The 13,945-nt window shown below is 34.5% G+C and overlaps 1 protein-coding gene across 8 annotated transcripts in view; it reads left to right on the forward strand.

Moving 5' to 3' along the window:
- Cep70 (centrosomal protein 70) overlaps positions 1-13,945 on the forward strand; it is a 47,923-nt gene that overhangs the window by 17,902 nt on the left and 16,076 nt on the right. For 6 of the 8 annotated variants that reach the window (XM_076867608.2, XM_076867615.2, XM_076867611.2 and 3 more), the window contains exons 8-12: positions 2,667-2,723; positions 4,890-4,977; positions 5,165-5,253; positions 7,394-7,468; positions 13,458-13,563. In XM_076867608.2, coding sequence (XP_076723723.1) covers positions 2,667-2,723; positions 4,890-4,977; positions 5,165-5,253; positions 7,394-7,468; positions 13,458-13,563 — 415 coding nt within the window. Of the gene's footprint in view, positions 1-2,666; positions 2,724-4,889; positions 4,978-5,164; positions 5,254-7,393; positions 7,469-13,457; positions 13,564-13,945 lie in introns of those variants that run through there. The other 2 variants (XM_076867612.2, XM_076867616.2) reach the window with 2 other exon arrangements.

A 13,945-nucleotide genomic window follows, 5' to 3' on the forward strand; every position in this document is an offset into this window, starting at 1 on the left:
TTTTATTTTTGTTTCTTGGGCCTTTAGGGTCTTCTTCAAAACATCTTGCTCATTTCAATATCCTGAAGCATTTTCTGTTTTCTTCTAGTAGTTTCCTAGATTTAACCTTATGTGAAAGTTTTTAATCTATTTTGAGTTAGTTTTGTAACTGAGAGAGGGGTCTAGTTTTTTTTTATTCTTCTGCATGCAAATGTCCAATTCTTCCAGCTCCTTAAAACTCTTGGTTAACCTATCAGACATTTATCAAAAGAACTGATTACTTTTAGTAAGATACTACTGTATAGATGTTGAGATTGCTTGCAGTTATCAAGTTTTCTTTGACTTAAGACTTTTCAGTGAAAAGAGCTAGGAACTGTGTTTCTGGGGGAAAAGAAATCTTTTTTTTTTGTTTTGTTTTTCCCAGCTGAAGTTAATGTTACAGTATTTTTAATTAAACTCTTTTTATTTTGTAACTCTTTTTAAAGTTTTTGTTCTTTTTGTGGTGCTGTGGATGAATCCAGGATCAATATAACTAATTTATCCTTTAATGTGTTAAAATATTCTAAAGTAATCCCAGAATTACTAACAATAAGCCTCTTGAATTAAATTTCCATTTCTTTAGTGTTAAATATTCTATCATAGATGCAGTCAAAATGTGATTTTCTAAAATATCTTGAAATACTACTTTTCTGTGTTTGTGTCACCAAATTAGTAAACATTTGGGTTTAACTTGTTTTTTAATTCTTAGGAATTGACTTTTTTATTTACTTAAAACAGTTACATAATTCCAAAGTCAAAACTATAATTATTCTTGTTTTCATTTCTTCCCTTTTATACCACCTTAGACTTACTCCTCGCCTTGTAGGAATTGGTTTTAAATGCTTAGTATTTTTGGCAATATAAGCTGTTTTGGTATTATATTTGCATTCTCCTTTGAATGAAAAGTAGCTCTTTGTGTTTTTTACTAATCAATATGAACTGATTGCATTTAAACTAGTCTTATGTATTTATGTAATAGGATTGAGAATCAATTATATTAGGTGTTTCTATTGTGCATAAAAATGAAGTTATATATAAGTTTGGAGATTTGAGAATACATCTATGATCTACATAATTTTCATCCTTTTGAAGAAAAAGGAAGGATAAACACTTTGATTCATAATAAAATGTAGTTAGCGGTAGGTATGAATAAATGGAAAGAAGAAAAAAGCAAGGAGAGAAAATAAAAGTAGATTAAAAGAAGGAGAGGCAGAGGGAGTTACAGTGGGAGGAAAGGATAGAGCATTGAAGGGGAAACAAAAGCAACAACAAAACGAACCCCCAGAACAGCCAATATGGGTGAGAGAGACACTGAGGGAACTTGTTATTGCCACATAAAGTTGGGCTGATCCAGGTATGGATTTGTCTAATGGGCCAGAGATTTTTTCTGCTCTCATTTATTTTTGTGGTGCTAGGGATTTGGGGCCTTTTGCATGCTGGGTAAATGTTCTACCCCAGAACTCTACACTCCCATCCTTATGTTTGACTTTTAATGAAGCAAATCTTCAGTTTGAGACATTGAAATTAAAAATTGAGTTAACCTTATTAAAAATACAGCTATTGTCAAAAGGTATAAAGGCACTAGTCTAACATAGAGCAAACACAGATGAATGAAGCCATGATTTCTGCATTCAGTGAGCCAATGGTCTAGTTGAGTAGATAGGTATGTAAGTAAATATAAGGCAGATAGTGGTAGGTACTGTACGTGTGGGGCAAATGGGATGCTGAGTGTGACAGAGAGAAGTGAAAGGTAGAGGCCCCAGAGAGGCTTCATGAAGATGGCTGGCTTGCAGCTAGACAATTAGGAACTGTAGAATTTTAATAGAGGTAAGAGAAAGGATTTTTCAGTTAGAGGAATACACAAGAAGGAAAGTGAATTTACTTGGAAATGGCAAGTAATGTAAGAGGTCTCAAGCATGGTGAACATGATATGTGTTGATCATTGTGTAGTATTGTGTTAATGGATGAACTATTAGCATTCCAATCCCTCTCCAGCTTTTTGATGTGAAAACCAGAACTTCCTCTCCACGTGCCCCCTGGCTTACAATATCATCTCCCAGTAAAGGACCCAGAGTTCTTTTTCAATACATGCATAAATTTGTATATAATTTCTTTCTCTATTTTCTAGACCAAATAGAGTAATATTATACATTTGGTTGTACAATATTTTTCCCTCATCAGTCCTTATTAGGACATTATGCAAATTTACATCATTACTCCCAGTGCCACATTATTTCTTATAGTATGGGTGTGCCACTGTTTAACCTTTTTCCTGTTGAAGGCCTAGTAGATTTGGTTTTTTTTTTTTCACTCTTATAAATGATATAGTGGATAACTTTGTTCATGCCGAGTTGCATCCTTGGGCAAATATTTTGTGGGCAAGATTGCTAGAGGTAGACTTGTTAGAACAAGGAGAATATACATTTAGTAGGTTAAAGTATACTATTTATGGCTATTTAAACATCTATTAAAATTAATATAAAATATGACTTAGTATAATATTTGATTCTGACAGGAGTCATTTAAACTTTTAAAATCCTGTCAGATAATCTGTACTTCCTTTTATCACTATAATTTGAAATTATGTTGAGAATAGTAGATATCATACTGCATTTTGAAAATAATTCAATATAGATTTTATTTTCTAGGTTGCTTTGCCTAATTGACTACTATGAATCTAAAATAAGAAAAATCTATACACAAAGGTATGAATAATCCTGTTACAACTTTTGAACTCACTATCCAGTAATGAATCATACCAAAAGTTTCTATAGCCTTTTGAAACTTTAAATATCCTACAGAAATCTACCTAATTCCACTAAGAAGTTTTTAAAATATTGTATTTTACTACCTATAGTTAAAATATATTAATATACATATATTCAATAACCATCAAAGTATTAGTTAACAGCAGAAATTACATTTCCTCTTATTTTGTCGCAGTATTATAATTTGTTCTATTGACGTCACCTAGCTCACTCAAAAGTTACCAATATATCCACAAAATGCATAGAAGTAAATGAGCCGCCTACCAAAGTGTAACCTAATTAGGATCAGATCTATGAGATAAAGGTAAAAATGTCAGTGAAAACCATATAGATTAAAGCACACATGTCACTTCTGAATAAAGAAGTAAGAGTAAATAGTCTTTGGTTAACCTAAAATAGCTGAAGAATATCTAAGACCATGTAATCTAAAATGCTTTAATCAACAATAGCTATTCTGTTCATTGTTTATAAATGGAGCAGTTCTTTCAACAAATAGACATTTACTTGAGCATCCACTTGGTGTCATGTTCTATTTTAGGTATTTAGGATCCCAGGAAAACAAATCGGATACATTTTTTGCTTCCATGAAGCATATACTTGACTATTCTTGCCCTAAGAATGACTTTTCAGAAATAGCTGGGGGCAGGGGAAGAAAGGGAAAAGAAAGAAGAAAGGACCAATCGAAGAAGAGAAGGATAAAAACAACTAAGGCTAAAAGTGAATCACTCTAGTCAGAAAGCATCATATCAAGTGCTCAGGGATTTCTGACTTTGTCATTTCAGTGGTAGACACAGTGTTGTATAGATTTTACAGAGATTGGACAGTTTTTTATAATGGTCCTTCTAGAGTTTACAGTCTAATAAGGAAGATAAAATGTAAACACTAATGAAAATAACATGAGACTTAAGCACTAATACATAATGTCATAGTGAATAATTTCTAAAGATTGTATAGACAATAAGTACTATAGGAATTTAGAATAGGAGCAGAATCAATTTTGATTGGAGTGACCAGAAAAGCCTTCCCAAAGCAGATGTGGTTTACATTTATACCCTTTTTACTCATAGAATCCAAACAGTCTAAAATTGGCCTTTACCTTTTTTCTTTGTGCTTTTCCAAATCTTACCTACCCTTTGACTCCAGCACAACCCTCACAATTATGATACTGGCAGATTTGAAATTTTCAAGACAGGCTGGGAGGCTGGAGACTCTGGAATGAATTGGTATTTCATTCTTGAGGCCAAATGCAGACTGGAAGTAGTCAGTTAAAGTGAAATCTTGTCCTAAACAATGAAGTTGTATTTTACAGAAAAATACACTGATTCAGTTTTTTAATTTAAAGTGTAATGAAAATTAGTTTTTCACTTCAACTAGCAATATTTCAAGTGCTCATTGGCCACATGTTAGCTAGAGGTTACTTTATAGGAGAGTACAGTATTAGCTCATCAAGATTTTAGTGATTTGTTAGCACTTTGTGGATCATAGAATGCTTTAGTACATTTTATTTGCGTTTTAATATCTTTTGTATTCACATTAATCTTGAGGTAGATATGACAACTTCCTTTTTTACAGATCAGACTAAATTCTGAGACATTGATCTATTCAGATGAAACTATTGGTTAATAATAGTGCCGAGGTTTGAATCAAGACTGAAGTCTGGTCTTGTCCATCTGCGTTCTATGTTGTTGTTTTTTAAGGTAGATTATTTGAGCTTCAGGTACTAGAAAGATAAAAAGAGTATGTGGAGAATGCATTTTAAAGAAGAACATTTCTTTAATGTTCTGCATTGTTTTATTTGTTTATTCATTCAGCAAGTGTCTTTTCAGCTCTTCTTTTGTCCCATAATCTTCTAGGCAGTGAGATCCAGTGGTAAACAATAAAAAGTTCTGGTTCTCATATACTCTAAGTAAAGGGATAATTAATAGATATGTACTGTTATGTTCATAAGTAATGTGTTCTAATGCCATTCCTTATGTGAACAAATAGGAAATTTGGATTAAGTCATGGTTAGATTATTAAGCTCTTATTAGATTGGTTTAATTTTTATTAGCAAAATGTTTTTAAGATTTTTTTCATAAAAAATATACACGTATCTTTTCACAGGCACTATAAAGAAGATGAAAGTCAGTCAAGTGAAGAAAATGATTATCAAAATATGGGTGCATCACCGACTTATAAATGTCTTCTAGTGGTATGGGGACTATAACTAATAAATACTTAAAAAAATTTTTTTTGTGGTGCTGGGGATTGAACCCATGGCCTTGTAATGTGAGGCAAGCACTCTACCAACTGAGCTAGATCTCCAGCCCCAAATATTTTCTTATAAAGTAAAATAATCACCCGGAAAGTTAATTATTTTTGTATGAAATGTGTTGCAGTCATTACAGAATCAACTCCAGGATGCAAAATCTAAGATTGATGCACTTACAAGTGAAAAGCTGAACCTTCAAAAAGATTTGGAAAGCAGGTGAGAGAAACTCTGGGATTAAACAATGACCAAACAAATCCCTTGATCTCATAAAGCTTACACTTGATTTATTGTTTCTTTTTTTAAATTTTTTTTTAAGTAATGTTTCTTTGTCCTTTGACAAGTGAATACATACTGGAACTTGTTATGTTAAACCATTCTAACCCCTTTACCCTACAACCAATCCTGAGTGCTTATTTTAGGCAGCTTTTTTTTTTTTTTTTTTTTTTGCTGCTGTGATTAAAGGACCCAACTAGCAATTGTAGAGGAGGAAAGTTTGTTTAAGAGGCTCACAGTTTCAGAGGTCTTAGTCCATAGAAGGCTGGCTCCATTCCTCAGAGATCTAGGTGATGCAGAGCATCATGGTGGGAGAATGAGGTGGAGGGAAGCTCACATCATGTCAGGAAGCAGAGAGGTCTCCACTTGTCAGACAAAAATACATGTAACCCAAAACCACGCCCCAATTCCCACCTCCTCCAGCCACACCCTACCACTTAAGTTACTACTCGGTTAATCCCTATCAGGGGATTAATTCACTGATTGACCTGCAATCCAATCAGTTCTTCTCTGAACCTTCTTGCATTGTCTCACATGTGAGCTTTTGGGGGACACCTCATCTAAACCATAACAGTGCTTCACACTCATATTCATGGTTATTTGTGTCCCATGGTAAATGATAGAAAGCCTACCCATAGACAGGCAAGGGAAATGAGAAAATAGAAGTCTGTTGAAGAAGTTAAAACTGGGTAAGAACTTTTGAGTAGGTATTTTTCCTTTAAAATTAGCTTTATTGGTGTATAATTGATATACAATACATTGCACATAATTTAAAAGTTTTGACATACGTATACTCTGTGAAACAATCATAATTGAGATCATCACCCTAAAAGTTTTCTTTTGTAATCTCTTCTTCCCAGTTTATTTTGCCATTATACAATAGTTTATATTTCCTAGACATTCTGTAATTGGAGCCATATAATATTCTTCTTTTTATCTTCCAGCGAGCATGATTTTTTACATTTTTAAATTGTTTAAATTATTAACTGACAAATTATAGTTGTATTTATCTTTGGGATACAAAGTAATGTGATTTTATGAATACGAGGTAGAATAATTAAGCTAACCTATCCATCACCTCAAATACTTACACTGTGTGTGTGTGTGTGTGTGTGTGTGTGTGTGTGTGTGTAGTGAAAACATTTTAACTTAGTGATTTTGAAATGTTCAAAGTTTTATACTGGTGGGTTTCTCGTTCCCAAATTACTTGAGAATATCTTGTGATTTCTTATTGTGGAAAGAGAAGAAAAGTAAATAGTTCTTGTTACACAACAGAAAGCTATATGCAATATAATTACAGAGAGAAACCACCATCTGTTGACAGTAATACAGAGTGAACATTGTTGACACTTTATTTTTATTCAGCAAATATTTGTTGAATACTTTTAATAAGTTAGGCAATTCTCCAAGCTCTGGGATTAAACAATGACCAAACAAATCCCTTGATCTCATAAAGCTTACACTTGATTTATTGCAGTGCTGGGGATGAAACCCAGGCCTTGTGCATGCTAGGCAAAGTATCTTATCTCTGAGCTTCATTGCCAAACTTTAAAGCTTAAACTTTAATGGAGAAAAACTATTAATGGTTTACATGTAAGTCATTTATATAAAGTCTGAAAAACTGCTAGGTAATATGTATATTTATGGTTTCATTAATATATAGTAAAGATTTTAAGAATAATGCTTTGCAATAAGGAACAGTAAATTTAGGATAGTGGTGTGGGAAGAAGAATGACATGAGGGACGCATGGAATTCTTAAGTACATTTTTAAAGATTTGGAATAAATATACTAATATTCAAATTTGGTAAAGCTGGTGAATATACTAGGATTTGTTGTAATCTCTAACATCTGTATATTTGAAATATTTCACTATAAAAACAATAAATTAAACAAGTAAATGGTTTTGAATAAGGAATTATATAGAAGAAATCCACATGTCCACTAAATACCTTATTAGCAGTCAGAATATTTAAAGAATTTTCATGAACTTGTGACAAGTAACAGGATATCCTCTATTGTTAAGTACTTTTATTGTTTTATTCACTTAATTGAATGCATTCGATGTGGTTTATTTTCAACAGGCCCACACAAGAGGAATTAAAACTTCAAAAACAGCAAGTGAAGAAACTGGAAAAAGCCCTTAAGAAAAGCATCAAGTAATTATATTTCACCAAAATTATAGCTTTTATTAGGGTTTTGTATTTTGTTTCTATTTATCTATGTTACTTATCTCATTATTACTTCATGTGGCCTTGGGTTGAATTACCAGGCTTATGGGGGAAATGATACTTAAAAATGCATATTTCCACATGGTGGCACATACCTAGAATCCTAGTAGTTTGGGATTTGTTTAAAGTTAACAATTTAAACAGCTTGCGAGGCTGAGGCATGAGGATTGCAAGTTCGAGGCCAGTCTCAGCAATTTAAAAAGACTGTAAGCAACGTAGTACCTGTCTCAAAAAAGAACTAAGGATGTAGCTCAGTGGTAAAGTATCCCTGGGTTCAATCCCTGGTAACCCCTCCCCACTACCCCCACCAGAAAAAGCTTTTCCGGTTCCACAGTTCAAAAGCAATTTCTCCTATATTGGATTTAGCTGTATATCCATCTTAGGTGATAAAAAGAAAAAAGGTAAGTTGCCTAATGTAATAAAGTACAAAGATTTTAAATAGAATATTGTCTTCAGAAATGGAAGAATTGCTAGAGAATCAATGAAAGTAGAGATGACAAGTTCCCGACTTTTGTTGTTACTATTCATGATCTGAAAAATTTAAAGGGAGTCTTATCACTTTAAAAGTACCAAAAGGCATGCAGTAAGCCATTCTTACCCACTCTAGCTTTGAAAAGCAAGAGCTCAGAGGTATTTTAATATCTGATTTTAAAGAGTAATGGTATTTTCTGAAGCTTGTCCATCAGTACCCTTTGAGTCAAGGGATTGAGAAAGTAGTTTGGGACACATTTTGTTGGAGGAGAAGAAATCTATATATATGAAATATTTTGAAAACTGAGTTAATATATACATCAAATGTATTAAGTTAATTGTGTTAGCAAGTGTTGATTTAATTTTTACTGACAACTATTTTTCCTTCTGTGGCAACAAACATCACCGTAAAAGGAAAGCACGTGCATCCAGGAATTACATATTGAGTTAAAATTAAGATAGTAGTGAAGGAAAACTAAAAGAGAAGTGGAAGGTTTGGGAAGAATGCCTTCATTATTTAATGCATATTCATTTCCTTCCTACCATTGCTTGACATTTCGGGTGCCTATAGTATTTCCTATTATTTGCTTGGCATTCTGGAGTTGCTGTGGTAAGCCAAATGGAAGAATATCCCTGCCCTCGTGGAGATGACATAAAGGGAGATGGATAATGAAATAAATATGACAATTTCAATATAAACACTACATGTAAGATAGTGGGAGCGTAGCTATTGTGTGAGTTTGAGCAGGTGGTGGTGGTGGTGACATGGTCAGTGGTGGAAGTGCTGAGAAGTTTTGGAATTGGAGAATATTGAAAGTAGAACTGACAACTTAGTGATGGATGGGATATAAGGCATTGAGCAGGAAAAGAGAAGAAGCGAAAGTCTTCTAAGTTTTAGGCCTGAATAACTAGTTAGTTGTTAGTGCCATTAAGTGAGGTGAGGAAATTAGGAGACAAACAACTGGGAAAGGGGAAGCTGTAGGAGATAAAGTCAGAATGGGGAAACCTGTTGACTCCAAAGCAAGCATATTAGTGAAGATAAACATAAACATACATGTTTTATGTGTACATAAAGATCAGTCCTCATCATTCAGATTTCATGTGTGAATTTGCCTGCCAACATTATAACCTCAGATCAGTCCTCACGGCATTTCAGTTGCAGATGGGCATGCTCAATGGCAAGAAATTTTGAATCAACATATATTCTCAGCTATTGACCAAGTTGATGCTCTCTCCTCTTGTTTCCATTCCCCATACTGAAAAGAAGGGTCTTTTGCTGTTTAGTACCACTCCCCCCTCCATATTTATGCTTTTTGTTGGTGATTTCTCTAAGGTACCTCACCAAGCATAGCGCTCCTGTACCCAGGAAGGCTATGGTATGCCTTATGAAAAAAATACACATGTTAAGTTTTGTTCAAGGCAGGAGTTAAGGAGTACTATTGGCAAGTTCATTAGTGAATCAGCAGTGTACTTCAAAGTGTCTTTAAGTAGAGACTCACATAAAACATGGTTATATATTGATCTGTTGACCTATTATGTCCCTAGTTTTCAGTTCTGCAGATACTTCAATGAAATTGACACAAATACATTAAAACAGGTTGGAAACCATAATCTGGATATTATATGTTGACATGATAATTTAAATTATATTCTATGTCATAATTATATATTGTATATTTTATATATGTTTTACATCTGGGACAGTGAAACAAAATGGAACAGTGAGGAAAATGTGACTAGAGACTTGCCAGAAGCATGACAGTGTATTTCCCCTAGGAGCAGTGGTTCAGTACTCTAATTCAGTATTCACAGTGACTTTATAGACCATAACTGCCACAAATAATGAGAATCAAATATATGTATTTTTGTTGTTCACTTGGGTTCTGGTCTTTAGATTGACTTACCATTTTTTTGTCTTTTAAAATTATGATTCAGTTGTAAGGATAAGAAAGATGGTGGAATGAGATGGACATCATTACCCTAGGTTCATGTATGATTGAACAAATGTTGTGTCTCTACATCATGTACAACCAGAGAATTGAAATGTTGAGCTCCATTTGTGTATGATGAATTAAAATGCATTTTGCTGTCATGTACAACTAAGTAGAACAAATTAAAAATAAATAAATAAATATTATTTTAAGAGTTAGGATTCAGAACTAATTCCTGCTATATTTTTTTTGATTGAATTTTGAAGAAATGTTTAGGGATTTTTATAATATTTTAAAAATATTTTAGTTTGGAACTTTTTATCTAGATGTCGTTACAGAGAATTGGGAGTGTTAGATAACTTGCCCACATTACACAGATGGTAGGCAAAAAAAGATAAATCATATCCTTAATCATTCTTTCTCCAAGTCTCACTCTTGAATCACCTCACTAATAATTAGAACCAAGCTAAATAAAGAAAATATTTTGATTTTGTTTTTGTAGTACTAGGGATTGAACCCAGGGCTTGAACCCAGGGTCCCATGTGTGTTAGGCTAGTGCCCTACCATGTTAGGCAAATACCCAGCTCATGAAAAGATTTTTATTTTCTGTTGTGCCAAAGGTAGAATTATTTCAAAGTACTATTGAAGTTTGGGAAATAATAGTCTGCTCTCAACCTAGTGAATTCCTTCCATAGATGTACAAAAGACAGTTTTATTACTGAGTAAGCTTTCAGACAGACAGGGATGTGCATTATAGGCAGTGTGCTAAAAGGTTTACAGACAGACAGAAATCCTCCTATATAGCCAGGCAGGTAGAATTCATTACATACATGCTGTCTTTAACCAAGGGAAAAATAAAGTTTCTGGTGTTCTTATGACAATCAAGAGGTTAACAGCTTGGCACCAGGGCCCTAGACTAAATTCTGATAGTGTTAGAAGATGTGACCATTTTCCTTGATAGTCACATTTTGACCATGGTTCCAGGGTTCCTTTAAAAAAAAAAAAAATCCTGGAGATACAGAACTGGGAAAAGGTTTATTTAGCGCTGGAAAAGATTTAAATACATCTTAAAGAGACAGAGAAAACATAATTACAAGTTTTCCAAAGGAAGTGCTATGAGAAAAAGGAATAGAGGAGTCTTTTCCCTTGCATGACCACAGAATATTTCAGTTGTGTGGGTTTTTTTTTTTGTATTTTTAAGAGTTGTAGTTACTCTTAACACCTCCATTTGGTATTGAAGGTTAGTTTAACAATCTAACATGGGAGAACATGATTTCTTCTTACAGGAGAGTTAATATTACAGACAGTTTGTTTTAAAATTATGTTCTTTAAGAAGGGATGAAATAGTTCTACCAGGCAAGACAACCAGATGTACTACACTAATTTCCTTTATTTTTCAATACCTAGTTTATTTAGCTAGGGGGAAACGGTCAGAATACAGCCAGTCTACTGTTGACAGACATCAGAGTGGTCGCTGGTGAGGCACACTGAAATTAACAATTAAGCTTAGTGCCCATCCTGTGATAGAAGCAAGAGGCCAAAAGAAAAAGGCTGGCTCCCCAATGTTTTTTGTTTTTTTTTTTTCCCTTATGAAATGTACTGGGTGGGTTGGTTAGTGACATGCAGCCAGATGGGGCCTAACTATCTCACTGCCAAGAACCCTGATGTTTTATGGGGCAGGGAGGGTAAAAGTACTGGGGGGGGGATGTTTAGATAAGGCCCCTCACCAGTAAGGAGATAATGGAAGAAGCACCTGAAAAATGCCTCACTAAAGTCCTTGTGGTAAAGGGGCCCCTAACGTGGGTGCTGGGCTAAGAAAGCAGAAATGCATGTGAATATGGCTAGCATTAGAGGGAGGGGGTTAGTCCTTAAAAGTAACTACCTCCACAGATTTCAGTGTGTAGGGTGTGCAGCTGGTCTGGTGTGAGGAAGCTTGCTGTTCTTCATGAGGCCTCCAGGCAAAGCCTTTGTAATTGCTTATTGCTGGACCTAAAGATAACACATAGTATTTGGGTCTGGGTCTGGATTTGGGCTCCTCACCAAAGAAACGGTTGCCTCAGAGTTTGGCAGTAGTGCCATGTTGTAGTGACCCACTTTTTCTTTTGTTTTTTAAACACTCATTTACGTATTTTGGTTGCTGCATTGACAGCTATAATGTTGTATATTCATAGTGTAGTAGTTATTTATCAGATTTGCTTACAATTTCATAACCCTACACTCAGATGAGATGACAATGTTCAGCTTAACATTTAAATTCAGATAGTTTCTTGTCTTTCCTGTAGAGGACATATTAGCTTTTCTGTATCTTTTTGTATTCTAGATACTGTGCTCATTGCACTGCCTTTAGTCAGAACTGCAGACTGTGTGAATGTGAAAATTAGAGGTGGAGTCGGGTGGAAAGTGGACTGTGAGAGCCTGGTATGTGGTGGAGAAGGTGGCCAACTATTAGAGCTAATTCTGTATATTTGGTTTGGGCATCTATTCATCATTGAGCAGAGAATAGCAACTGAGTAAAGATCATGGGTGTTACATGTCACTGGAGTAGGAAATTGTAGGGGAGAAGTAAAATCATCAGAGAGTCAGGAATACTGGGTTAAAACTTCAGAGCATGAGGAATTTTGAATGCTAAACCAAAGAGATTAGATTTAGTTCACAAAGCAGCAAAAGCCATTGTTTTTCAGCTGGCAAATGACATAGAATTTGACTATTCTTTTGTACAAATAGCAGGTCAGAATTTGTTAACAAGCCATAGAATTAATTTAATGGATTGGGATCCCAGCAGGAAACTGATAGCATATTCAAATTGAAAAGATTGATTTGAAGCAAGTCTAATAAGAAACTACTATTTTCAAAGGCATGATGGGGGATGAGAAGCAATATCTACCTCAGCTGGCCTTTGTAGATATTTTAAGAAGGGAAAAGGTTTGTGACTGGATGAATACACTCGTACGTAGTGAGGTTCCTGGGCAGAGTCTCTCCTTTCCCCAGAGATCTTGTAGCCATCTGTCTCTTAGGTCTCCATGCTCTTTCCAGGTCTGAGCATCACTACTGTCTGTTCTTTGGCATAAATGGAACATGTAGAGAGGGGCCAAATTGTCTAAATGTTCCTGCTCTGTGCCCAAACCAATTGCCTGCTCAGACTGATTTCTCTCTGTACCTATGGCCTCTAACTTTGGAGCACCTTGGATGGAAATTGCTTCCATCTTTTGCTATAGTTTTTTCCCTTGGTGTTTTTTTATTTGTGTTGGGAGAGTGATTAGAATTTTCTTCTTCAGTCTGATCCCTTCTGTTTTCAGGGATTCCTTCTAATTTGTGTTCTGTTGGGAGGACCTTCTCATTTTCCAATGGCAACATGACTTAAGTTTTTAAAAACTTCAATGTACACACGCACATGCATACATCACATATAAGTAAAATGATGTAAGACTTTGACAAGCCAGCTGGATGGATCATTGTCGTCTTAATCTAATGTCCAGGAAGGCATTTTGTATTATCTTGATATTTTCTCTCTTTAGATTACAGGAGGTTATCAGTCCTAAAAACTCTGAGGACACAGAGAAAAAAGATGAACCCATCAAAGAAAACCATCAACAGGCCCTAATTGACCAGAGATACTTTCAGGTATTGCATAGCTAACAAAAAGACTGGTGTTTGTAATGAACCTTGGTATCAGTTGCAGAGTAATAAATGATCACTTGATATGAATACTTGTATAGTCATCTTGTGGTATCCATGGGGACTCATTCCAAGATATCTATGGATATCAAATGAACAGATGCTAAGGCTCTTAAGAGAGCATATTATTTGTATATAACCTATGCATGTTTTCTATCCATTACTTATAATACCTAATACAATGTAATCAAGGTAAATAGTTGTTATACTGCATTGTTTAAGGAATAAGGACAAAAACATCAATTAAGACTTTTAAAAGATTTTATAATCCTTTGCTTTCACACTTTAAGCAATTTTTACTTTTGTTGCTTTTATTCTTACATAGGTA

This window comes from Callospermophilus lateralis, chromosome 10 (assembly GCF_048772815.1).
Source record: "Callospermophilus lateralis isolate mCalLat2 chromosome 10, mCalLat2.hap1, whole genome shotgun sequence".
Lineage (NCBI taxonomy): Eukaryota > Metazoa > Chordata > Mammalia > Rodentia > Sciuridae > Callospermophilus > Callospermophilus lateralis.